Below are 26,109 nucleotides of genomic sequence, written 5' to 3'. Positions count from 1 at the left end.
GGAGTCATCCCTCTGGAGGAGCACCGCACCAATGTCGTCCTGGCTTGCATCCGTGGAGATTTTTGTTTCCCTGTCTGGGTCAAACAACGCTAGTACTGGAGCAGTGGTGAGCTTTCCTTTGCTCTCGAGCCACTCTGCTTGATCTGTGGGTAGCCACTGGAATGCAGTGGACTTCTTCACCAGATGCCTGAGAGCAGTGGTGTGTGAGGCCATGTTGGGAATTAATTTTCTCAAGAAGTTCACCATTCTGAGGAAGCGTAGTACCGCCTTTTTGTCTTCCGGGGTCTTCATGGTATTAATGGCCTTGACCTTGTCCGATTCTGGTCGCACACCCTGCTGGGATATCTGGTCGCCCAAGAACTTGATGGATGACATGCCAAGGAGCACTTGGCCTTGTTCAGCTTGAGGCCATTTGCATGGACACATCGAAAGACTTGTTTGAGACGAGATATGTGTTCCTCGGGGATCGTGGACCATATGATTACATCATCTATATAGACACGCACACCCTCAATGCCCTCCGTCATCTGCTCCATGATCCTGTGGAAGATTTCAGAGGCTGAGACAATGCCGAACGGCATACGGTTACAACAGTACCTGCCAAATGATGTGTTGAACATGCAAAGCTTCCTGCTGGACTCGTCCAGTTGTATCTGCCAGAAATCACGCGATGCATCTAGCTTCGTGAAGAATTTGGCGCATGCCATCTCATTGGTCAGTTCCTCTGGCTTCGGGATCGGCTAGTGTTCCCACATTATGTTCTGGTTAAGATCTTTGGGATCTATGCTTATCCGCAACTCTCCTGAGGGCTTCTTCACACAGACCATCGAGCTGACCCAGTCAGTCGGTTCCATCACTTTGGAGATGATGCCCTGGTCTTGGAGCTCCTGTAGCTGTGCCTTTAAACGTTCCTTCAGAGGAGTTGGCACCCGGCGTGGTGCATGGATTATAGGTGTGGCAAGGATGTCATCAATGTCAGCCTGAAGATCCACATTAGAAGAAGACATGGCATGGACTCGTTGTACGAGATTGAGTAGCTTGCATGCATGGGCACCAAGCAGGGATGCCTTATCAGGCGTGACGATTTTGAATCGCCGCGTGACATTGATGGTTTGTTGGAGACGAATAGATGACAATATCCTAGTACAGTTATGGCATTGCCATTATAATTGAGGAGCTGGCGGAAGAATTTTGGGTTGCTTTTTAATGCGGTCAAAATCAGCTTGAGAGATGAGATTGGCAGAAGCACCAGTGTCCAGCTTGAACTGTATGCTGCATTGATTTACGTGTATAACAGCACGCCATTCGTCCGTGGAATCCACATTGAGGATAGATAGGCTTCTTGCTGAATTTGAGGAGGCATACTCACATGTAGTGATGATGCCCACACGATAGGGGGACTCCAGGCAGTCGTCCTCTGGACTGGTGGTGCAGACCTGCACAAGGCTGCCCAATGTCCAGGCTTCCCACAATTTGAACATTGCCTGCCTTTTGCAGGATTGGAAAGATTCATCCTTACCCTGAAGGCGTTGCTGGAAGATATAGCGTTCAAAGCTCTCGTTTGTTTCGACTTCACAGTGACTGTCGAACTTCTCCAAAACGGTCTTGAATTTGGTCTTGTCCTGGCCGTCGGTAAAATTCAGCGAGTTGAAAATCTGGATGGCTTGGTCCCCCGCGGTTGATAGGAGCAGCGCGATTTTTTCTGGCATCGGACGCATCCTTGAGGCCTCGATGTAGAGAAGGAACCTTTGCTTGAAGACCTGCAAGTTGGCGCCGAGATTGCCGGAGATCCGTCGCTGTGGAGGGGCCTGGATCTTCTCCATGCCGCTGGATGGCACTTGCTGGTCGTCACGGAACCACTCGAGGTAAACCACTTGGAGATAGTAGACTACTGGTACCATGTTGTGTTATTCACCCTGGGGTAACACGGACTGCAACTGGATGCAGTTGTACTTGAAAGTAGACTCTAAACTGTGATGTTAGTTCAATACGGTTTATTGAACTTATTAAGCAGTGCAAACAGTTCGCTGTGGGTTTGACACTACTAATCTAAGCGTACTTTCTATAACTAACTGGACCAGACTAGCTCTGAGCCATACGTAGAAAGTGCTAACTGATATATACACCTGACTTTCACTACCTTTGTCACCAGTGGAAAAGAGGCAGAGTATTGATGCCTCGTGTGTTTTATAGTGGGAGATCACCTTCTCGTGTTTTGCCTGGTGATTGGTTGTGTTCTGTCCTGGGTGTCTGTCACTGCCTGTCTATCTCATTATGTGCATGACTGCATATCATGACAGGTCAAAAACAAAAACCTTGCAGAATTGGGAAGTTATGTGAGAGTAGATGGTTACATAGCTAGATGAACTGAATATAGTGGTTTCTTTTTTTTTTCCTGCTCTGTACTTTATGTTGCTGTGTGCACGGTAATGATCCATGAGACAGATTTTTAAAAATCTGTCATTGTTTCGTTGGGCTGTGTGCTGACTTTTTACATTTGTTTATTGCAGCTTCAGGAAGGATTTTGCATAGTGCTGTAATGCAGATAATATATGTAAAGAATAGGGAGGAGTTAAGGCATTTAAATTTTGTATGGTAACATGGACATAATCTCTTTCTCCAGTTCTGATGCATGTAAAAACATTGAATACATCACAGAAGCACAGGGCTTGCAGGGAAAATGATGACTGGTGAGTAAGTGGCTCAATGTTTGGTTGAAAAATGGAAATTTTTGTATCAAATTAATTTGCATAAAATTAGGTTCGGACATCACAATCAGAAGGGCTTAATTCATAGACCGAATTCTGTCAGCTCAGTAATGTGTTGGACTCTTCAGATCTCGACTTCAACATAAAGAGAAAAGCAGTTTGATCTTGTCTCTACTGATTTCGATGATTTTCAGAGCTTTGTGGATTAATCTTAGAATTTGCAGTGCAGAAGGGGGCCATTCAGCCCATCAAGTCTGCACCGGCCGATGGAAAGAGCTCTACTTAAACCAGCACTTCCACCCTATCCATGTAACCCAGTAACCCCACCTAATCTTTTGGACACTTAAGGGGAAACTTAGCCTGGCCAATCCACCTAATCTGCACATCATTGGACTGTGGGAAGAAACTGGAGCACCTGGAGGAAACGCATGCAGACACTGGGAGAAACTGCAACTCCACACAGTCACCCAAGGCCGGAATTGAACCCGGGTCCCTGGAGCTGAGGCTGCAGTGCTAACTACTGGGCCGCCAGCCACCGTGCCGCCCTGTCGACCCTGTCCACATTTTTTGTTCTTGCTTGAATTGACAATTAGGATCCCACTAATTACTATTTGATTCAAATCCGTTTAATCTAAATCTTTTCAGTGGATCAAATCACTAGTTCCTGGATTTTCAGATGTGATAGTGAGCACGGAATTCATTAGGAGTTGGTTGTCATTTGAGTAGGAATTAAATCCTTGTGATCTAAAACCAGAAAATAATAGAAATACTCAGTTCAGACAGAATCTATGGAGAGAGAAACAATTAATATTTCTGGTTGGTGACCTTTAATCAGAACTGACCCTCCAATCTTTTTCACTGACTTTGGCATGTGTCTGCTAAACTCTCCTGCAAGCGAATCAGTCCATCAACTGAAAATATTAACTTTCATTTCTCTTGCCACAGATACTGTCTTATTAGGTGCACTGATGAAAGTTTTCTGTTGTGGGTTTTTAGATTTCCAACACCCACGGCCTTTGTTTAAATTGCGGTGGTGTTTTGGTGCATTTCCAAGCCATTGCTATTTTGTTCATATTGTACTGTTGTCTCAACTTGCATTTTTGATTGAAATTAACAATACCGTGGCTAAGAAATAGCTTAAAAGTGGGGAGGATCTTGAAATTGCACTGACCAGTTTGCAAGGGAATCATTGGACAGAGCAAGAGGGTCATTCGGCCCATAAAATATCATTTTCATTGGCAGCTAAATGCTCAATCTTTTAATATTAACTATCCAGCCCAAAATCATTATTTTGAACACTGGCGTGTCTTCAGCTGGGTTCCTAAGCTCTGGATTTCCCTTACTAGACCTCTACCTTGCTTTCTTACAAAAACGTAAGATCTTCAAGCTTTTGATCATTTGGACAAATATCTCCTTGTGTGACACAGTGTCACATATAGTTTTATAATGCCCTCAGGAAGTACCTTAATATGTTCATTACATTACTGATGCAGCGCCCCTAACCACACTTAACCTGAAGTTGACATCTTGAATATCCATTTGCCCCCTTCTCAAGACGCACGCCAGCTTTCTATTAACTGTTAAATTGCTTGCAGCGCAGATTTCCTCAAATTTCATTCCATTAATTGTGCCCCTAATAAATGAGGGGGCATATGTTCTTGGTTTCAAAATTATTTGTTAACATTGATAATCTGCACTTGCCTCTAGGATTACTAATGTATTGAGACAAATCTTAATTGCAAAGTTGAGCTGATTGACCAACGTTTACGTTTCTAGAATGGAGAACAGAAATTCTGAATACATAATTGGGTGGAAGCCGAAATGAAATGGATGCCTGCTTTTCCAATGCAATCTCTTCAGTGTCTAATGATTGGCCCATTAGTGGTTGTTGGCAGGAGTCACCAGTACACTGTGGCATCAGGGCACATTATTGTATATTTACTAATTTCATATTATGCTTCCTGATAATCATATTGTAATTCGATTTTCTGCACAGTCTCAAAGATTTTATCGTGAGTGATGACTCATCCCTAGATGAATTGGATATAAATGGGATTGTAGAGACAGAGAACAGTGCTGATAATAGTAAGTAAACTGCAAATTGAAGATTAAAAATAGATGTCATCTGTTTGCTACAGCAATTTCTAATGTTTGAAGAATCACTTTTCCCATTAGAAATGTTTTGTTTATTTTACAGTGCATTCTATTCAGTGGAAGCTACCAGAATGCCAAGATAAATAGTTTTTTCTTAGTTTTGAAATATTTAACATTGTTTTTGTCATTTGTCGTTGTGATTGAACTGTTGCCTCTGTAAACTGTGTTGCTCGGGTTTTTTGGTGAAGCGAGGTGGGTGAATAGTTTGTGTGGTGGACATTGGTGGGCCTGCAAGAGGTTGTGGATGGGTTGGGTAAGTGGACGCAGATCTAGCAGATGGAGTATAATGTGGGAAAATGAGTTTGCCCATATTAGCAAGATGTGTGAAAAAAAGAGGTGTATCGTCGACAACTATGAGAGATTACAGGGATTCTGGGATGTGGATGGATCTGGGTATCCTAGTACATGAATCACACGAGTTTGGTTTGCACATGCAGCAAATTGTTAGCAAAGCTATTGGAATGCTGTAACTTATTGTGGGGAATTGAGTGCTGGAGGGAGGAGGTTATGCTTCAGTTGTCCAGGGTATTGGTCAGACCACAACTGGAGTGCTGTGTACAATGTTGGTCATCCTGTTTGAAAGGGGGATATAAATGCGTTGGAGACAGTTCAGAGAAGGTTTACTGGATTAATATCTGGAATTGGCGGGTTGCCTTGAGGGGAAAGGTTGGGCTTGTATCTGCTGGAGTTTGGAAGAGTAAGAGGTAACTTGATTGGGGCAATTAGGATCCTGCGTTGTGTGCACTTGAGCGGGTGGATATGGAAAGGATAGATTTTTTCTCTTGTAGGATAATCTAGAGCTCAGGGGTCATTGTTTCAAAATGAGGAGTCATCCATTTAGGACAGAAATGAGGAAAAATGTTTTCTGATGGTTGTGGGGCTCTGGAATTCTCTTCCTCAGAGGGTGGTTGAGGCAGGATTCTTGAATATCTTTAAGGAAGAGGAGATAGATTCTTCATAAGATAATGCCTGAAGGGTTATCGGGGTGGGCAGGAATGTGTAGTTGAGGTTAAAATCCGATCAGCCATGATCTTATTGAAGGGCGTAGCAGGTTCAAAGGGCAAATGGCTTACCCAATTCCTATGTATGTAGCTAGATTTTCCAGGCTATTGTTCATTAAATTCCCTCCATCTGCAGCCTTTAATTGATTACAGTTCAACTGGGCTCTGGATATGCCTTTGATGTGTATTCTAGAGTCTGCTAAATACTCACACTGTGCTGCTTCGTATTATTGAGAGCCTGCAGCTTATATGATTTGACCTGAGTAGCTGAGAAGCCAACCATTGTGACCTTTGGAAACAATTCACTCGGGAATCTAGAAGAAACACATTTTCTTGGCTCCAGAGAAAAGAATGTTGAGGGGGAAAATAGAGAGTAAATGTATATATCAATTATTTTTCTGACTTAATAAATGCACCAGAGATTATTTGAGTTTCTGGGTTGGTGTGAAGAAAGTTTCAGTAATACCTTGTGGAAGATGGCAATAACATTTAATGAACAGAATTTGCATTTGGTTTACTGCACACAAATGGTGTCTTGAAATTGTGAGAAGTAATCTGGTGCTGTAATCAGGAGTTAACATTATGTCCTCGTCTTCTGTCTCTTAGAACAACCTGAACCCACCCATAGAAACAATGTGCCAGCAAATGAATGTTCTGTGGAAGCAATCCATACTATACCGACTACATCAAGATCAATGGTATCACTGTTGAATAATACCGTAGACTATTTTGTCAAAAGTTTGCCGAGCGATCGGCTGTTGGATAAACGGAAGAAAAAGAGTTCTGAACAGCAGGGTTCTTGCACTTCGGGCATGTTGGATTCCGTTTTATCCACAGAGCCTATGGGTTCAGAACCTGGTAATAGCTCAAATCATCCCATTTACTCCAAGCAATTGAATGAAATGTCTGATCCTTCAGATACATCAAGTGACGATTTTGAGTCTGTTTTTCAAAGGATTAAAAACAAAACTCCCAGAACTCCGGCTCTAACTTCCAGCAAGTTGAATGGAAGACGAATGGTTGTCACTGGTAAGTTTCTGATTAGCTCCATTCCTGTACCTCAACCACATCAATGTATTGATGATATGGCAGCGTGAATGTGAACGTGTATAGGTACACCCCCATGTCCATGATCCACATCTTTTCATGGCCTTAATTTATTTAATCTGTACACGTGTCTTCATCTCCTCTGACTATTGTTTCATACTAGCTCATTGTATGGGGAAGATGGCATGTTGGTAATGTTATTGGACTAATGTTGTAGAAGTTGGGGGAACTTTAATTTATTAAATAAATCTGGAATTAAAAATCTAGTCTCAGTAATGGGGACTAAGAAATTGTCAGATTGTTGTTCATATCATCCAGCTGAGGCTTTCAGGGATGGAAATTTTGCTATCCCCAACTTTGGTCTGACCTGCCTGTAACTCTAAGCCTACAGTATGTGGTTGACCCTTAATGGCTCTCTGTAATGGTCTAGCCAGTCTTGTCTGTTGTATCTGCCCAATTCCGATACTTCGGCCAGTCTGTTCACTCGAAATGTTTTATCCAGATATCAACCTCTCTTCTCATATTGAACTTAACCTTCTCAAAATGCAAAATCTCCTCAAAATGTATAATCTCCAAGTTACCCAGCCATGCTGTGGCACTGGGCGGTGCCGCCTGTCTCCAACTCCACAGGATCCACCGCCGAGCCAGCAATTGGGCAAATGCCAAAGATTATAGAATTTACAATGCAGAAGGAGGCCATTCGGCCCATCGGGTCTGCACCGGCTCTTGGAAAGAGCACCCTACCCAAGTTCAACACCTTCACCCTATCTCAATATCCCAGTAACCCCACCCAACACTAAGGACAATTTTGCTCACTAAGGGCAATTTATCATGGCCAATCCACCTAACCTGCACATCTTTGGACTGTGGGAGGAAACCGGAGCACCCGGAGGAAACCCACGCACACACGGGGAGGATGTGCAGACTCCGCACAGACAGTGACCCAAGCCGGAATCGAACCTGGGACCCTGGAGCTGTAAAGCCATTGTGCTATCCACAATGCTACCGTGCTGCCCACTAAAGGGGCAGCATCCGCCATCCGCCATTACCCTGTCCTCGGTTCCAGCTGGACTGACACTCCAAATATCGCTACTAATGGGCAGGGCTCCAAAACAACATTTAAAATTGTTGATATGTTTTTAAAGAAGGCCCTCAAAAAACCACGAGCTTGGGGCAGGACCAGAACATGTGTGTATGGTTGGCAGGTCCCTTCGAACACCACTCACACGACTTTCTCCAAAATGGAACCCAACTCGTGCTCCCACCTAGCCTTCACCTCCTCCAGCGATACCTGCTCTTCCTCCATGATCCGTCCACATACCCCGCATGTGCTGCCCTCTGCTGACCCCACACAAGCATCAATTCTCTCCAGCAAAGTGGACGGCTGCGCCACCAGGAATGTCGGGAAAGCTCGCCAGACCCAATCACGTACCTGAACATATCCATCCCACCAAGGCCTACCTTCTCCCTCAGCTCCTCCCAGTCAGCACCCCTCCCCCAGCTTGAAATGGAGGTAATGCTATTGCCGTATCTAGCATATAGATGACCACCGTATTCAACAAGCACTTCGTTGGAGTGAACAGCAGACTAGCCGTCACCAACATCTTCAGACACGACACGACTCCATTGGAAGATCAGAAGGCACTGAAACAAGAACACCAATCTTGGCAAGGTATTCATCTTAATTGCCTGCATCCTGCCCGCCAGAGACAATGGAAGGCAAACCTGCCCTCGCCATACTCGCCAAGCTACTAAAGTTCAGCTTGTGAAGCCACGCACAGTCTGACCACCTGGACCTGCAGATAGCAAAACCTAGTCCCAGCGCACTGAAGGGCAGCCCCCTCACCCCAGCTTACCCTTCATGGGGCCAACCACTCAAAACTCACTCTTCCCAACATTGAACTTGTACCCTGAAAACGAACTAAACCTCTCCAATATTCCCCATTACCATCCCCTAGCCCCTTGCATACAACAAAAGATCATCAGCATACTATGATATTCTGTGCTGTGCTCCACCCGCCCCCCCCCCACAATTCCTCTCCACTTGTCCGAGGCTCTCAAAGCAATTGCCAATGGCTCAATTGCAAACGCAAGTAGGGGCCGTAGGACAACCCTGCAGCGTCCCCGATACAATATAAAATACCCAGAGTTTGTTTTTTATTAGTTCGCACCCTTGCCGCCGGTGCCTTGGACAACAACTGCATCCACGGCACAAACCTCCCCAGAGCTGTAAGCAAGTATTTCCATTCAACCCTATCAAATGCCTTTTCTGCGTCCAATGTCACAATTATCTCTGGCTCCACCTCGGGTGCCAGAACCACATTGTATAACCGCCTCATTAGATGACAGCTTCCTGACTTTTTACAAAGCCCGTCTGGTCCTCTTCCACAACCTCCGGGAGGCACGTCTCAAACCTTAACGCCAAAACCTTAACTAGAAGTTTGCACTTATATTAAACGACAAAACCTTAGCTAGAAGTTTTGCACCCACTTTAAATGCCAAAATCTTAGCTTGAAGTTTTGCACCCACATTAAACGGAGGAATCAGATGATACGACCCACACTCCATGGAATCCTTATCCTGTTCCAACATTTCCAGAAGGGAACCCTGTGACAGTGAATCATTATACATCCAGAAACAATGGGGCCAACATCCACAAACATCTTGTAGAATTCTACCGGGAACCCATCTGGCTCTGATGCACCTCCTCCAAACGCTACAGCTCCTCCGCAACCTGAGGAAATTCCAACCCCTCTATGAACCCCAACATCTCAACCTCCAGTGGCTGCGACTTATAAAGCCCCTTGTAAAAGGACCGAAACACCCCATTAATCTTCTCTGCAACATACGGCAGTCCCCCGCCCAGCCTCCTGCACCTGCACAATCTCCCTAACTGCAGCTTGCCACTTTAACTGATGAGTGAACAAATGATTGGCCTTCTCCCCACATTCATACACTGCCCCTTTTACCTGCTGCAGCTGATGCACCACCCAGTCCATGGATAACAGGTCAAACTGCATTTTCAGCTTTTTGCGCGCCAGAGATCTGGCATTGGATCACTCGCATACTCCATATCAATCACCGATCAGGATTTTAAACTGTGATTTAGATCCAAAGTTGTACCGCTCCAGCCCAATGTCAATATCAAACTCCTGGCCACCCCCCCAACCTCCCAATCATCGCTTGCAATATCTCCCACAACGTAGAATCTCCTCCTGTTTTCATTAAATGTCATGTAGGTCCCTATGGCTCTAGACATCATGACATAACCCAAGGCCAGCCAAAAATGCCACATCCGTCCAACCAGCACCCTCTACACTGGGCCCGACCCACCTCCAGCTTCATATCCACCCAATGCAGCACATGGTCCGAAATAACCACTGACGAATTCTCTGCTCCTCTTATGCCAAGGAGAAAAGTTTTTCCCATAATGAAGAAATCATCCTTGAATATACCTTGTGCACCGATTGGGGAAAACTCCTTAACTCCTCGGTTCACAAACTGCTAGGAATCCACCCCTCCTGCCTAGTCCATGAATGCTGCCAGCACCTTCGCCATCCCTGAAAGAGACAGCAACATTGGGCTGGAGCGGTACAACTTTGGATCTAAATCGCAGTTTAAAATCCACCCCCCCTAACATCAGCCTGTGTGTGTCTAGCTCCGGAATGAATGGCAGTCAACAGCTATTCCATAAACTTAACATCGCCCCAATTCGGGCATATGTGTTCACTAATAGAACATAGAACATAGAACAGTACAGCACAGAACAGGCCCTTCGGCCCTCGATGTTGTGCCGAGCAATGATCACCCTAATTAAACCCACGTAACCCGTATACCCGTAACCCAACAATCCCCCCATTAACCTTACACTACGGGCAATTTATCATGGCCAATCCACCTAACCCGCACATCTTTGGACTGTGGGAGGAAACCGGAGCACCCGGGGGAAACCCACGCACACACGGGGAGGACGTGCAGACTCCACACAGACAGTGACCCAGCCGGGAATCGAACCTGGGACCCTGGAGCTGTGAAGCATTGATGCTAACCACCATGCTACCGTGAGGCCCCTAAAACATCTGTTTTTTCTCATTCTTGCCAACAGTTCTCCATTTACACAGATGTGCAAGAGCCAGTTCCGGCAGTTTCTGGTCAATATTTCATTTTTATAAATTTAGAGCACACAGTTATTTTTTTCCAATTGAGGGGCAATTTAGCGTGGCCAATCCGCCTATCCAACACATATTTTGGTTGTAGTGGTGAATCACATGCAGACACGGGGAGAATGTGCAAACTACACACGGGCAGTGACCTAGGGTCGGGATCGAACTCGGGTCCTCAGCGCCGTGGGCAGCAGTGCTAACCACTGCACCACCGTGCCGCCCTTAATACCACTGCCTTCCCCTCCAATGCGACTAACCATCACAGCAAGAACCCCTGGTTCACCACCACTGTTCCTGCTTGAAAACTAACGTCCACCAGCCCGTTGACCTACTGTAAAAACCTGGCTTACATACTCTTTCTGCAACCTGGTCTGGTCCTGTGAACACCACATCGGCCCCCAAACCTTTCAAATGGGGAAAAAACCCTTGCCCCCAAACAGGAACCCCTCCAATACCTCGCAGCTCCAGGGTCCCAGGTTCAATTCCGGCTTGGGTCACTGTCTGTGCGGAGTCTGCACATCCTCCCCGTGTGTGCGTGGGTTTCCTCCGGGTGCTCCGGTTTCCTCCCACAGTCCAAAGATGTGCAGGTTAGGTGGATTGGCCATGATAAATTGCCCTTAGTGTCCAAAATTGCCCTTAGTTTTGGGTGGGGTTGCTGGGTTATGGGGATAGGGTGGAGGTGTTAACCATGGGTAGGGTGCTCTTTCCAGGAGCCGGTGCAGACTCGATGGGCCAAATGGCCTCTTTCTGCACTGTAAATTCTGCACTGTAAATTCTATGTAAAAAAAAAAAAAAAAAAATACCCCTCAAAACAACAACCATTCTATCCTTTCTGACCCAACATGCCCAAATTCATTAAAAAAAACCTCTCCCCTCCAGAACATCTCCGTATCTTTAGTAAACCCACCCCACCCCCTTAAGACCAAAAACCATATAACCCACAAAGGTATACGTACGCAACACCACCATCCCCCACATTATACCCAGAGTCCCAGTCCTTTTCTCTGCGGCATATTGAAGAAGTGATCTTTCGAGTCTATGGTGACCCGCAACCTTGCTGGGTACACCACCCCAAATCGCACGCCCTTGCATTAGAAAACAGCCTTTGCCCTGTTGAAGGCCACCCGCCTCTTCGCCAGCTCAGTCCCAGTGTCCTGATTGATCCACACCTTGTACCCACCCTAGTCGATATTGTGGACTTTCTTCGCCGACTCCAAGAACTGCTCTTTCTGTTGGTAATTATGGAAGCAAATAATCACCGCTCCCGATGGCTCGTTTGGCCTTGGCTTTTGCTTGAACGCCTGGTGATCTCTGTCCAATTATAGAGGGGTGATTACCTCTACCTCATCCACCAACCAAGAAAATATCTCCACAAAGTACTGAGTATGGTTAGAGCCCTCCTGCAGCAGCCCCACCAACCTGAGGTTTAACTGCTTTGACCTGTTCTCCAGATCTTCCAACTTCAGCCTCAGGACTTTGTTGCTATCCGCCACCATCGTGATCTCTGCTTCCAACGAGGCAAGCCAATCCTTTTTTTCAATAATCTTTATTGTCACAAGTAGGCTTACATTAACACTGCAATGAAGCCGCTGTGAAAAGTCCCCAGTTGCCACATTCCGGCGTCTGTTTGTGTGCACAGAGGGAGAACCCAATGTCCAGATTACCTAACAGCACGTCTTTCGGGACTTGTGGGAGGAAACCGGAACACTCGGAGGAGACCCACGGGGAGAACATGCAGACTCCACAGAGATAGTGCCCCAAGCCGGAAATCGAACCTGAGACCCTGGCGCATTGAAGCTTTAGTGCTAACCACTATGCTACCATGCCTTGTGCTGTGACAGGATCTCCTCCACACCCTTAAGTCTCTCCCTGCGCTTTAACCTCACTCAAGGTCTTCGCCAACTGCTCCCAAACCAGCTCCAGTGCTCCTTGATAGTGGCTCTGAAGAGGACTCTTATCTCCTTGCCCTGCCGCTCAAATTGCCGATCCAGATACCTTCCGAATTGCTGCTGCGCCATCACTTCAGCTAACGTGTCTAAAGTAATGCGCGTGGTGGCTATCTTCCACTTTTCTTCAGTAGGCTACCCTTCTGACCCGCCTTTGAGTTCGGCTTCTTTGTTGATGGTTTTAGAACATAGAACATAGAACATAGAACGACACAGCGCAGTACAGGCCCTTCGGCCCTCGATGTTGCACCGACATGGAAAAAACTAAAGGCCATCTAACCTACACTATGCCCTTATCATCCATATGCTTATCCAATAAACTTTTAAATGCCCTCAATGTTGGCGAGTTCACTACTGTTGCAGGTAGGGCATTCCACGGCCTCACCACTCTTTGCGTAAAAAACCCACCTCTGACCTCTGTCCTATATCTATTACCCCTCAATTTAAGGCTATGTCCCCTCGTGCTAGCCACCTCCATCCGCGGAAGAAGGCTCTCGCTGTCCACCCTATCTAACCCGCTGATCATTTTGTATGCCACTATTAGGTCACCTCTTAACCACCTTCTCTCTAACGAAAACAACCTCAAGTCCATCAGCCTTTCCTCATAAGATTTTCCCTCCATACCAGGCAACATCCTGGTAAATCTCCTCTGCACCCGTTCCAAAGCTTCCACGTCCTTCCTGTAATGAGGCGACCAGAACTGTACGCAATACTCCAAATGCGGCCATACTAGAGTTTTGTACAACTGCAACATGACCTCATGGCTCCGGAACTCAATCCCTCTACCAATAAAGGCCATCACACCATAGGCCTTCTTCACAACCCTATCAACCTGGGTGGCAACTTTCAGGGATCTATGTACATGGACACCGAGATCCCTCTGCTCATCCACACTACCAAGAATTTTACCATTAGCCAAATATTCCTCATTCCTGTTATTCTTTCCAAAGTGAATCACCTCACACTTCTCCACATTAAACTCCCATTTGCCACCTCTCAGCCCAGCTCTGCAGCTTATCTATGTCCCTCTGTAACCTGCAACATCCTTCCGCACTGTCTACAACTCCACCGACTTTAGTGTCGTCTGCAAATTTACTCACCCATCCTTCTGCGCCCTCCTCTAGGTCATTTATAAAAATGACAAACAGCAACGGCCCCAGAACAGATCCTTGTGGTACGCCACTCGTAACTGAACTCCATTCTGAACATTTCCCATCAACCACCACTCTCTGTCTTCTTTCAACTAGCCAATTACTGATCCACATCTCTAAATCACCCTCAATCCCCAGCCTCCGTATTTTCTGCAATAGCCGACCGTGGGGAACCTTATCAAACGCTTTACTGAAATCCATATACACCACATCAACTGCTCTACCCTCGTCCACCTGTTCAGTCACCTTCTCAAAGAACTCGATAAGGTTTGTGAGGCATGACTTACCCTTCACAAAACCATGCTGACTATCCCTAATCATATTATTCCTATCTAGATATGATATGACTTTTGATATGACTTAGCCCAGTTTAGCCCAGTCTTAGCAGAGTTTTGATATGACTTAGCCCACAACAGGCGTGTGGTCATCAAACTCCCTCGATAAAAGGGATCAAAATCAAAGACCCAGCCAGGAGCCACATTTCATACACCTTGCTTCTTACATGATGTCATCGGAAATCCCCAGCATGCAAGTTCAGCAGTTAATTGGGAAGGCAAATAGAATGTTGGCCTTTTATTTCAAAGGGAATGGAGTATAAAAATAGGAAAGTCATGCAAAAATTATACAAGGCACGAGTTGGACCACACCTGGACTACTGTGAACAGTTTTAGTGCCCTATCATAGAACTAGAATCCCTACAGTACAGATCAAGGGTATTTGGCCTATTGAGCCTGCACTGTCCCTTCAAAAGGGCACCCTACCTTGCCCCCCCCCCCCCAACCTAACCTGCACGTTTTTGGACTGTGGCAGGAAACCGGAGCCCCTGGAGGAAACCCATGCAGACACTGGGAGAGTGTGCAAACTCCAAGGAAAAATATATTGGCATTGGAGGTAGTCCAGAGAAGGTTTATGAGGTTGATCCCAAGTATGGAAGGATTTTCTTGTGAGGAAAGGTTGAGTAGATTGAGCCTGTACTCGTTGGAGTTCAGAAAAGTGAGAGGTGACCTTTTTGAAACACAGGATTCTCAGGGGGTTTAACGGGGTAGGTGCTGGGAGGATGTTTTCTCTTGTGCGAGAGTCTAGGACCAGAGGGCATAATCTCAGAGTAAGGGGTCGCCCATTTAAGACTGAAATGAGAAGAAATTACTTCTCATAGACGACGGCGAATCTGTGGAATTCCTTACCACAGAGAGCTGTAGAAGCTGGGCCCTTATTTATGTTCAAAGCTGAGATGCATATTTTTAATCCACAAGGGAATAGAAGGTTATGGGGATAAGGCAGGAAAGTGGAGTTGAGGATTATTGGATCAGCCATGATTTCATTGAATGACGAAGCAGACTTGATGGGCTGAGTGCCTGCTTCTGCTCCCATTCTTTCAACTTCTCTAGGTACAGACTGAGGTGTCAGAAGATTATGCCAGACCCTTCCATTATTTCCACTCCCATTTCCCTGAGCTACTTGAGATACACACCATCCGAACTAGACGATTTATCCGCTTTAAAGCATAGCCACTTTTCCATTACAGCTGTCCTATCAATTTTCACCCTACCATGATCTCTTCTACTCTCTCTGTTTGTGAGTATCAGCTTCCTTGGTAAAACCAATTCAAAGTATGCATTGAAATATTCTAACCAAATGGGCTGAATGCTGCCTCTTGCTACCCAATTTCTATTTACTAGCCAGTGAAAGATTTTTAGGTTCCTTTTTATGGTAACTGCCATTCTGTTATCATTCTCCCTTTACCATCTTAATTTCCTTCACTTCCAATCAGCTTCTTGTGTTTGGCCTGGTTCTCACTTGAAAATGTAAATTTTTATGTTATTATATTCTCTATTTCCCTGGTCATTCAATGAACCCTGGCTTGCTTCCTTTACTACTTGCCTGAGGACGTTTGAGGACTTGTCTACTGAGGTAGTATGGGCTGAGGTTAGGAACAGGAGAGGAGAGGTCACCCTGTTGGGAGTTGTCTATAGACCTCCGAATAGTTCGAGAGATGTAGAGGAAAGGATTGCAAAGATGATTCTCGACAGGAGTGAGAGTAACAGGGTAGTTGTTATGGGGGACTTTAACTTTCCAAATATTGACTGGAAATACTATACTTCGAGTACTATAGATGGGTCAGTTTTTGTGCAGTGTGTGCAGGAGAGTTTTCTGACACAGTATGTAGACAGGCCAACAAGGGGCGAGGCCACATTGGATTTGGTACTGGGTAATGAACCCGGCCAGGTGTTAGATTTAGATGTAGGTGAGCACTTTGGTGATAGTGATCACAATTCGGTTATGTTTACTTTAGCAATGGGCAGGGATAGGTATATACCATAAGGCAAGAATTATAGCTGGGGGAAAGGCAATTATGATGCTATTCGGCAAGATTTAGGCTGTATAGGATGGGGAAGGAAACTGCAGGGGATGGGTACAATCGAAATGTGGAGCTTTTTCAAGGAACAGCTACTGCGTGTCCTTGATAAGTATGTACCTGTCAGGCAGGGAGGAAGTTGTCGAGCAAGGGAACCGTGGTTTACTAAGGAAGTTGAAGCACTTGTCAAGAGGAAGAAGGCGGCTTATATTAGGATGAGACATGAAGGCTCAGTTAGGGCACTTGAGAGTTACAAGTTAGCCAGGAAGGACCTAAAGGGAGAGTTAAGAAGAGCGAGGAGAGGACACGAAAAGTTGTTGGCGGATAGGATCAAGGAAAACCCTAAGGCTTTCTATAGGTATATCAGGAATAAAAGAATGACTAGAGTAAGATTAGGGCCAATCAAGGATAGTAGTGGAAAGTTGTGTGTGGAATCAGAGGAGATAGGGGAAGCGTTAAATGGATATTTTTCGTCAGTGTTTATTCTGGAGAAAGACAATGTTGTCGAGGAGAATACTCAGGTTCAGTCGACCAGGCTAGATGGAATTGAGGTTCAAAAGGAGGAGGTGTTAGCAATTTTGGAAAATGTCAAAATAGATAATTCCCCAGGGCCAGATGGGATTTATCCTAGGATTCTCTGGGAAGCCAGGGAGGAGATTGCAGAGCCTTTGTCCTTGATCTTTATGTCATCAGGAATAGTGCCGGAAGACTGGAGGATAGCAAATGTTGTCCCCTTGTTCAAGAAGGGGAGTAGAGACAACCCTGGTAATTATAGACCTGTGAGCCTTATTTCGGTTGTGGGTAAAATGTTGGAAAAGGTTATAAGAGATGGGGTTTATAATCATCTTGAAAAGAACAAGTTGATTAGCGACGGTTTTGTGAAGGGTAGGTCATGCCTCACAAACCTTATTGAGTTTCTTGAGAAGGTGACCAAAGAGGTGGATGAGGGTAAAGCGGTTGATGTGGTGTATATGGATTTCAGTAAGGCGTTTGATAAGGTTCCCCACGGTAGGCTATTGCAGAAAATAAGGAAGTATGGGATTGAAGGTGATTTAGCGGTTTGGATCAGTAATTGGCTAGCTGAAAGAAGTGGTGGTTGATGGCAAATGTTCATCCTGGAGTTCAGTTACTAGTGGTGTACCGCAAGGATCTGTTTTGGGGCCACTGCTGTTTGTCATTTTTATAAATGACCTGGAAGAGGGTGTAGAAGGACGGGTTAGTAAATTTGCAGATGACACTAAGGTCGTTGGAGTTGTGGATAGTGCTGAAGGATGTTATAGGATACAGAGGGACATAGATAAGTTGCAGAGCTGGGCTGAGAGGTGGCAGATGGAGTTTAATGCGGAAAAGTGTGAGGTGGTTCACTTTGGAAGGAGTAACAAGAATGCAGAGTACTGGGCTAATGGCAAGATTCTTGGTAGTGTAGATGAACAGAGAGATCTCGGCATCCAGGTACATAAATCCCTGAAAGTTGCCACCCAGGTTAATAGGGCTGTTAAGAAGGCATATGGTGTGCTAGCCTTTATCAGTAGGGGGATTGAGTTTCTGAGCCACAAGGTCATGCTGCAGCTGTACATAACTCTGGTGCGGCCGCTCCTGGAGTACTGCGTGCAGTTCTGGTCACCACATTATAGGAAGGATGTGGAAGCTTTGGAAAGGGTTCAGAGGAGATTTACTAGGATGTTGCCTGGTATGGAGGGAAGGTCTTACGAGGAAGGGCTCAGGGACTTGAGGTTGTTTTCGTTAGAGAGGAGAAGGCTGAGAGGTGACTTAACAGAGACATATAAGATAGTCAGAGGGTTAGATAGGGTGGACAGTGAGAGTCTTTTTCCTCGGATGGTGATGTCCAACACGAGGGGACATAGCTTTAAATTGAGGGGTGGAAGATATAGGACAGATGTCAGAGGCAGTTTCTTTACTCAGAGAGTAGTAGGGGTGTGGAACGCCCTGCCTGCAACAGTAGTAGACTCGCCAACTTTAAGGGCATTTAAGTGGTCACTGGATAGACATATGGATGAAAATGGAATAGTGTAGGTCAGATAGGCTTCAGATGGTTTCACAGGTCGGCGCAACATCGAGGGCCGAAGGGCCCGTACTGCGCTGTTATGTTCTATGCACCTCGCCTACCTGCAACAAAATCCCCAGTTCAGTTATAATTTTTCATGTTAATCTTTGGTTCCATTTACACAGGCTTGATACCACCTCATCCCATTGAAGTTGGCTCTCTTCCAATTTAGAAGATCTACTTTAGACTGCTCTTTGCTTTCCTCCATTACTAATCTAAACGTTATGATCCAGTGATCACCATTTGTTTTCCCCCAGAGGCACTTGGTTTGTGTCTTTCCCCAACAGCAGATCCAGCAATGACTCCTTCCTAGCTGCACCAAGAAAGTACTACTGTAGTCAAGAAAGCCCTCTGGATCAAATTTCAGACATTTCTCCCCTTCCTTTCCCCTTTCTCTAACACTAATTGCTCTAATGTAATTTGGGATAAGTGCCCCTAATAGTACCTTTCATTGTTCTTGCACGTCCGTAAATTCCCTGTATATTTGCTCTTCTATCTGTCTTGACGTTTGGTGGCCAAAATTATAGCCCTCCCAGTAGCATGGTCATACCTCTTGCTTATTAACTTGAATTAAATGAATTCTGACTGGACCCCAACAAGGACATCCTATTTTTCTGACACTACAATGCTGTCTCTAATTAGTATTGCTACCCAAGCTCCTTTTATCCTTCCCTATGTTTATGAACACTTCCAAGCACCTAGTCCTCAACCATTTTTAAGCAATGGTTTTCATTCATGCTACCACACTGTTTATGCTCGTAGGTCACCACCTTCTTGTACCATGCTTTTAAATTTACATACATGCATTGTAAACTTGTCTCTGAACTCTTTGTGGTCCTTCTAGTCTGCTCCTATCTAGCATGGTACAACTTCTCTGGTACTATCAAATACTTGAACTTTTTAATGCATTTTGGTACTCTTTTATACCCCTATATGCTGGTGCCCATCCATCTGCCAATTTAATTCAATCCCTTCCTAACCAAACTAATGAACCTCCATACAAGGACATTTGTACCATTGCTGTTGAGATGTAATTTACCTTTGTTGAGTTGGTGCCTTCTGCTGCAGAACAGGTTCTAATGCCCAAGAAACTGAAGCTCTCCCTCCTGCACCATGCCTCAACTTGCATTATTTCTACTTTGTTAGCGTATGTTACTGGGAATAATCAATAGATTATGACTCAAGGTCCTACGTTTTTGATTCCTACCTAGCTTCTGAATGTTGGACTCTAGTACCTTGGTCTCCGTTCTCTCTTTGCCATGTGTGCTAATGTGCGCCATATCTTCTGCTTCATTCTCTCCACTATAGAATTGTGAAACTCTGTGATGCCCTTTCTTTACCTTAGCATCAAGGAGGCAAAGTACATGTGGGATTCACAACAGTTGCCCACTGATTATGACATTTCCTATAATGGCTGCACTTTTTTATTTTCCTCCTTCGTAGTCCTTGCCAATTGGTGCCCTGGACTGGACTGTAGTACTTCAAGCAATTGGCACTCTTGAAAGCTGAGTACTGGCTTGGCAGTGGTACAGTACCTCTGTCAATCCAGTACTTACCTTCTGAGTAGCCATCATCTTTCTCCTCTTCTGGGTGGACGCCCATCTACTATCCTGAACTCTTACTGCCTGTGGAATGACCACAATCTGTAATATTTGATCCAGAAAACTCTTGGCCTTTCTGATGGTCCACAGTGACTCCAGCAGCTCCTTGAGCTTGGAAATCCTGAGCTCAAGTTCAAATCGCATGAGTCTTCCTGCACTTCCCTGAAGACTCGAGGAATGGCCTGAAATTCCAACTTCGGGCAGGAATTGTCAGCAATAGGTCTCAACTATTCAACCATACTCTTTTTTTTTTTAAATGTCTGATCCCTCTTTTAGAATTTAGTCAATACCTATAAACAATTGATTTTTTTTTAATAAATGTTTTTTATTCAGTTTTCATGTTTTATATTGAACAAATTACAAATTGTTAGAGAGAGAAAAGAAAAAGAACACTCAAAAATTAACATATATATTTACAGGTAAGCATCTTCGTAATAATAACTGTGGCCTCCCCCCTTTAGCCGGCATACATATTTTGCATTCCCCAATATGGCCGAGGCACATGTTTATTGGCATTTATTTACAGTTTTGCCCCCCCCCCCCCCCCCCCCAACCTTCCCCCGATTCCCATCCATTTTCCCCTGATTCTTGGCCGCCCGACTATTCTTCCTCTTGATCGTTGGCCACAAACAGGTCCCGGAACGATTGCATGAATGGCTGCCACGTTCTGTGGAAGCCGTCGTCCGACCCTCGGATGGCGAATTTGATTTTCTCCATTTGGAGAGATTCCGAGAGGTCGGACAGCCAGTCTGCAGCTCTGGGCGGTGCTGCTGACCGCCAGCCAAACAGGATTCTACGGCGGGCGATCAGGGAGGCAAAGTCAAGGGCGTCCGCCCTCCTCCCCAGGAATAGATCTGGCTGGTCTGAAACCCCGAAGACTGCCACAATCGGGCATGGCTCCACCCTCACCCCCACCACTTTGGACATAGCCTCGAAGAAGGCTGTCCAGTACTCCACAAGTCTGGGGCAAGACCAGAACATGTGGGCGTAGTTGGCCGGGCCTCTTTGGCACCGTTCACATCTGTCCTCCACCTCCGGGAATAACCTACTCATACGGTTTCTCGTTAAGTGGGCTCTATGTACCACTTTTTAGTTGCGTCTGGCTGAGCCTTGCGCACGTGGAGGTGGAGTTGACCCTATGCAGTGCTTCGCTCCAGAGTCCTCACCCTATCTCCATCCCCAGGTAGTCCTCCCATTTCCTTCTTGTTGCGTCCAGTACGGTGTCGTCCCTTTCTACCAGTCGGTCATACATGTCGCTACAGTTCCCTTTCTCTAGGATACTTGCGTCCAGTAGGTCTTCCAGTAGTGTCTGTCGTGACGGTTGTGGGTACGTCCTTGTCTCCTTTCGTGGGAAGTTTTTGAGCTGCAGGTACCGTAGCTCGTTTCCCCCCCAGCTAGCTGAAATTTCTCTGTCAGTTCGTCCAGTATTGCGATCCTGTCGTCCGTGTATAGGTCCCTGACTGTCAGTGTCCCCCCGTCCTGCCTCCACCTTTTGATGGTGGCATCAGTCAGTGCTGGTGTGAACCTATGGTTGTTGCAGATGGGAGCCTTGTCCGACATTTTGGTCAGGCCAAATTGCCGCCGCAGTTGGTTCCAGGATTGGAGGGTGGCTGTCACCACTGGGCTGCTGGAGTGTTTTTTGGGTGGGAATGGGTGTGCTGCCGTGGCGAGGGCCCGGAGGGAGGTCCCCATGCAGGAGGCTTCTCCGCACGCACCCACTCGGCTCCTGGGTCCATCCCCTTACTCGCTTGGCTGTTGCCGCCCAGTGGTAGAATTGTAGATTCGGGAGGGCTAGCCCCCCCCTGTATTTTTTTTTTTGTAGGACCTTTTTTGGGATCCTAGCATTTATTACCCCCCCCCATACGAATGCCATGATAAGTTTGTTCAGCGCTTTGAAAAAGGCCTTGGGGATGTAGATCAGAATGGATCTAAACAGGAAGAGGAACCTGGGCAGTACGTTCATTTTGATCATCTGGACTCTCCCCACGAGAGAGAGCGGGAGTGTGTTCCATCTTTGCAGGTCCTTTTTAACTTCCTCCGTCAGGCTGGTGAGGTTCCATTTGTGGATCCCTTTCCAGTCATGGGCTATTTGGATCTCCAGGTAGCGGAATTTGTGTTGGGCTTGTTTGAACGGCAGCCCCTTTAGTGCTGCCCCCCACCTTGCGGGTGTACTGGGAAGATCTCACATTTGCTCATGTTGAGTTTGTAGCCCGAGAAGGCTCCAAACTCTTTCAGGAGCGCGATGATTCCGTCCATGCTGCTTTGTGGGTCCGAGATATAGAGGAGCAGATCATTCGCATAGAGTGAGACTCTGTGCTCTCTACCTCCCCTTCGGATCCCCTTCCAATTTTTTGCTGCCCTGAACACGATTGCTAGCGGTTCGATTGCGAGTGCGAACAGCAGCGGGGACAGTGGGCATCCTTGTCTGGTGCCCCTGTGCAGCTGGAAGTATTGGGAGTTGGTATCGTTGGTCCGTACACTCACCATGGGAGCGTTGTATAGGAGCTTTACCCAAGCGGTGAACCCTGTTCCAAGCCCGAACCGCTCCAGTACCTCTGAGGTATTTCCATTCGACTCTGTCGAAGGCCTTTTCCTCTTGTGTTCTCTCCCCGGAGGGGGTCATTATCACGTTCAGCAGGCGCCTGATGCTCGCGGTAAGCTGTCTAACTTTGACGAAGCCCGTATGGTCCTCTGTGACCACCTCAGGTACACAGTCTTCTAGCCTTTTGGCTAGGATTTTGGCCAGTATTTTGGCGTCTGCGTTCAGCAGAGATATGGGTCTGTATGACCCACATTCCGTTGGGTCTTTGTCTTTCTTGGGTATCAGCGAGATTGAGGCCTGTGCTAACGTGGGTGGCAGTGTGCCCCTAGCTAGCGAGTCTGTGAACATCTCCCGCAGGTGCGGTGCCAGCGCTGTCACGAATGTTTTGTAAATGTCCGCCGGGAATCCGTCCGGTCCCGGCGCCTTCCCCGTCTGCATGGAGCTAATGCTGTCCATGATCTCTCCCAGAGCTAGTGGTGCTTCCAGGTCCCGTTTCCTGCCCTCTCCCACGACTGGTATGTCCAATCCATCAAGGAACCAGTTCATCCCAGCCTTCCCCGTTGGGGGCTCTGAGGTGTACAGCTCTTGGTAGAAGGCCTTGAAGGTTTTGTTAATCCTCTCTGGTTCTGTTTCCAACGTGCCTCTGATACCCCTGATTTGCGCAATTTCTCTGGTGGCTGCCTGCTTTCTCAGCTGGTGTGCCAACAGGCGGCTGGCTTTGTCTCCGTGTTCGTACAGGGTCCCGCGCGCCTGGCGGAGTTGGTGCACTGCTTTCCTGGTGGAGAGCAGGTCAAAGTTCCTTTGTAGTTATAAACAATTGATTTGATTCTCTCGACCTGTTCTGTGCTAATTAATTTCTTGATACAAATTCCCTTACTTACACATGCCCCAGTTTGAAATTTTGTTAATTAGTTAAATTTATTACAGTCCTTGATGGTTTCCCCTTTTGAGTTTAAATTGCCCTCTGTATTTTCTTTCAAAGAAAGCACAACCAATAACTTACCGAGTGTTCTCTGATATTAATTCTTGCCTTTTTTGGAACTATGCCTCTCAGATTATGTGCAGTTTCTCTGTGTGCTCTTTTATTCTCCATTGCTGCTGGTATCTGTGTTGTTTTGTCATGCTCCCTTTAGCTGGTGTCTCTGATCACGTCTGCTGTTGCCCATCAGCAAGACTGGCTTAGCAGCACCATTACTAACTGAGCTGGCTGAATCCTGATGGACATATCTGCGGAATGGCTTGAGGCAGGTGGTGAGAGATCCCATATAAAGGAAAAACCTACCTGACCTTGTCAATCCAATCTCCCTGTAACAGATGTAACTGTCAGTGACCATATCAGTCGACTGAACATTGCACAGTGATTGTGGAGATGAAGTTGCATCTTCATACAGTGGAAACCCTCTGTTGTGTGACTACAGCACTATGGTAAATGGGAAAGATTCATATCCAACTTAACAGCTCTAAATTGAGTACCCTTGATGTGCTGTGGCCTACCAGCACAGCAACATTGTGCCCCATCGCACTCTCTAACATTGTGGCCTGTCATATTCCCACTCTAACATTGCCACCAAGCCAGGGATCGATTATGGTTCAGTAAAGAGTAAGATATGCCAGGAGTAGAACTAGGCATACCTAAAAATGAGGTATTAACCTGGCAAGCGATAAGACAGCTGAGTTGCAGCAGTAATTTCAGACAGTAATTTCACAACTAACAGATCAGAATAAGCTCTGCAGTCCTGCCACCTCCAGTTGTGAATGATGATGGGCAATTAAACAATTCGCTGGAGGAGGAGGCTCCACAAATATCCTCATCCTCTGTGACTGGTGCGCCCAGCAAATCGGTGCCATAAGACGAGGCTGAAGCTTTTGTAACAATCTTCAGTTTGAAGTGCAGATTGAATGATCCATGACGACCACCCCCAGAGATCTCCAGCAGCTCAGATGGTCAATCTTCAGCCAGTTCCATTCATTCCACATGATGTCAAGAAACAGCTAAAGGCACTAGATACTGCAAAGGCATTGGCCCCTGACAACATTCCGACAATAGTACTGCAAATTTGTGCTCCATAACTTGCCGTGCCCCTAGCCAAGCTGCTCCATTGCAGCTATATTACTGGCTATATACCCAGCAATGTGAACAATTGCCTGGGTATGTCCTGCACGCACACAAATTAACGTTCCATCAGTCTACTCTCGATCATCAGTGAAGTGGTGGAAGAGGTTATCAACAGTGCTATCAAGCAGCATTTGCTTTTCAATAATCTGTTTACTGATGCTCAATTTTGATTCTGCTTGGGACACTCCGCTACTGACCTCAATACAGCCTTGGTTCAAACATGAATGAAAGAGCTCAACTCTAGAGGTGAGAGTGGCTGTCCTTCAACATAAAGGTATTTGACCATGTCTGGTATCAAGGAGCCCGAGCAAAACTATAGTCAGTAGGTATCCGGATGGGAAATCTCTTCTGGTGGGAATCTTACCTTGCACAAAGGAAGATGACTGGGACAGCATGGTGGCACAGTGATTAGCACCACTGCCTCACGACATCGAGGACCCAGATTCGATCCTGGCCCCAGGTCCCTGTCCGTGTGGAGTTTGTCCATTCTCTCCGTGTCTGCGTGGGTCCCCACAACCCAAAAAGGTATGCAGGGTAGGTGGATTGGCCATGCTAAATTGGCCCTTAATTGGAAAATGAATTGGACATTCTAAATTTATTATTTTTAAAAATTTAATAAAAAACAAGGGGAGGTGGCTGTGGTTTTTGGAGGTCAGTCATCTCAGCTCCAGAACATTACTGCAAAGTTCTTCAGGATAGTGTCCTATGCCAATCATCTTCAGCTGCTTCATCAATGACCTGTCTTTCATCATAAGATCAGTAGTAGGAATGTTCGTTGATGACTCCACAAATGTTCAGCACCCTTTGCCACTCCTCGTGCTGCATTTGGACATGGACTGTTTGAGTAAGACCAGGAAATTATCCAGGCTTGAACTGACCCAGTTCATAACATTTGTGCCATACAAGTAGTAGGTGATGCCAATCTCCAACAAGAGAGAATCTAACCATCAGCCCATGCCATTCATTATGGCATTACCATCACTGAAATCCCTGGGGGTCACCATTGACCAGAAACTGAAGCGAACCAGCTATATAAATACTGGAGATGCAACAGCAGGTCAGAATCTAGGAATCCTGCGACGGGCTATTCGCCTGGCCACAAGTACAAGTCAGGAGTGTGATGGAATACACTCCATTTGCTTGGATGAGTGCTGTTCCAGCAACACTCAAGAAGCTGAAAAGCAGCCGGCTTGCTCGGCACCCCACCCATAAACATTCACTCCCTCCACCACCACATGATAGCGGTGTGTACTATCTTC

At 46.1% G+C, this 26,109-nt stretch overlaps 1 protein-coding gene across 3 annotated transcripts in view; it reads left to right on the top strand.

Moving 5' to 3' along the window:
* Positions 1-26,109, top strand: part of gcna (germ cell nuclear acidic peptidase) — a 79,308-nt gene that overhangs the window by 23,164 nt on the left and 30,035 nt on the right. For all 3 annotated transcript variants that reach the window (XM_038774144.1, XM_038774142.1, XM_038774143.1), the window contains exons 6-8: positions 2,624-2,690; positions 4,705-4,793; positions 6,470-6,892. In XM_038774144.1, coding sequence (XP_038630072.1) covers positions 2,624-2,690; positions 4,705-4,793; positions 6,470-6,892 — 579 coding nt within the window. The remainder of the gene's footprint in view (positions 1-2,623; positions 2,691-4,704; positions 4,794-6,469; positions 6,893-26,109) is intronic.

This window comes from Scyliorhinus canicula, chromosome 17 (assembly GCF_902713615.1).
Source record: "Scyliorhinus canicula chromosome 17, sScyCan1.1, whole genome shotgun sequence".
Taxonomy (NCBI): domain Eukaryota; kingdom Metazoa; phylum Chordata; class Chondrichthyes; order Carcharhiniformes; family Scyliorhinidae; genus Scyliorhinus; species Scyliorhinus canicula.
The sequence above is the reverse complement of the archived record's forward strand: the minus strand, read 5'-3'. Positions and strand labels throughout refer to the sequence as shown.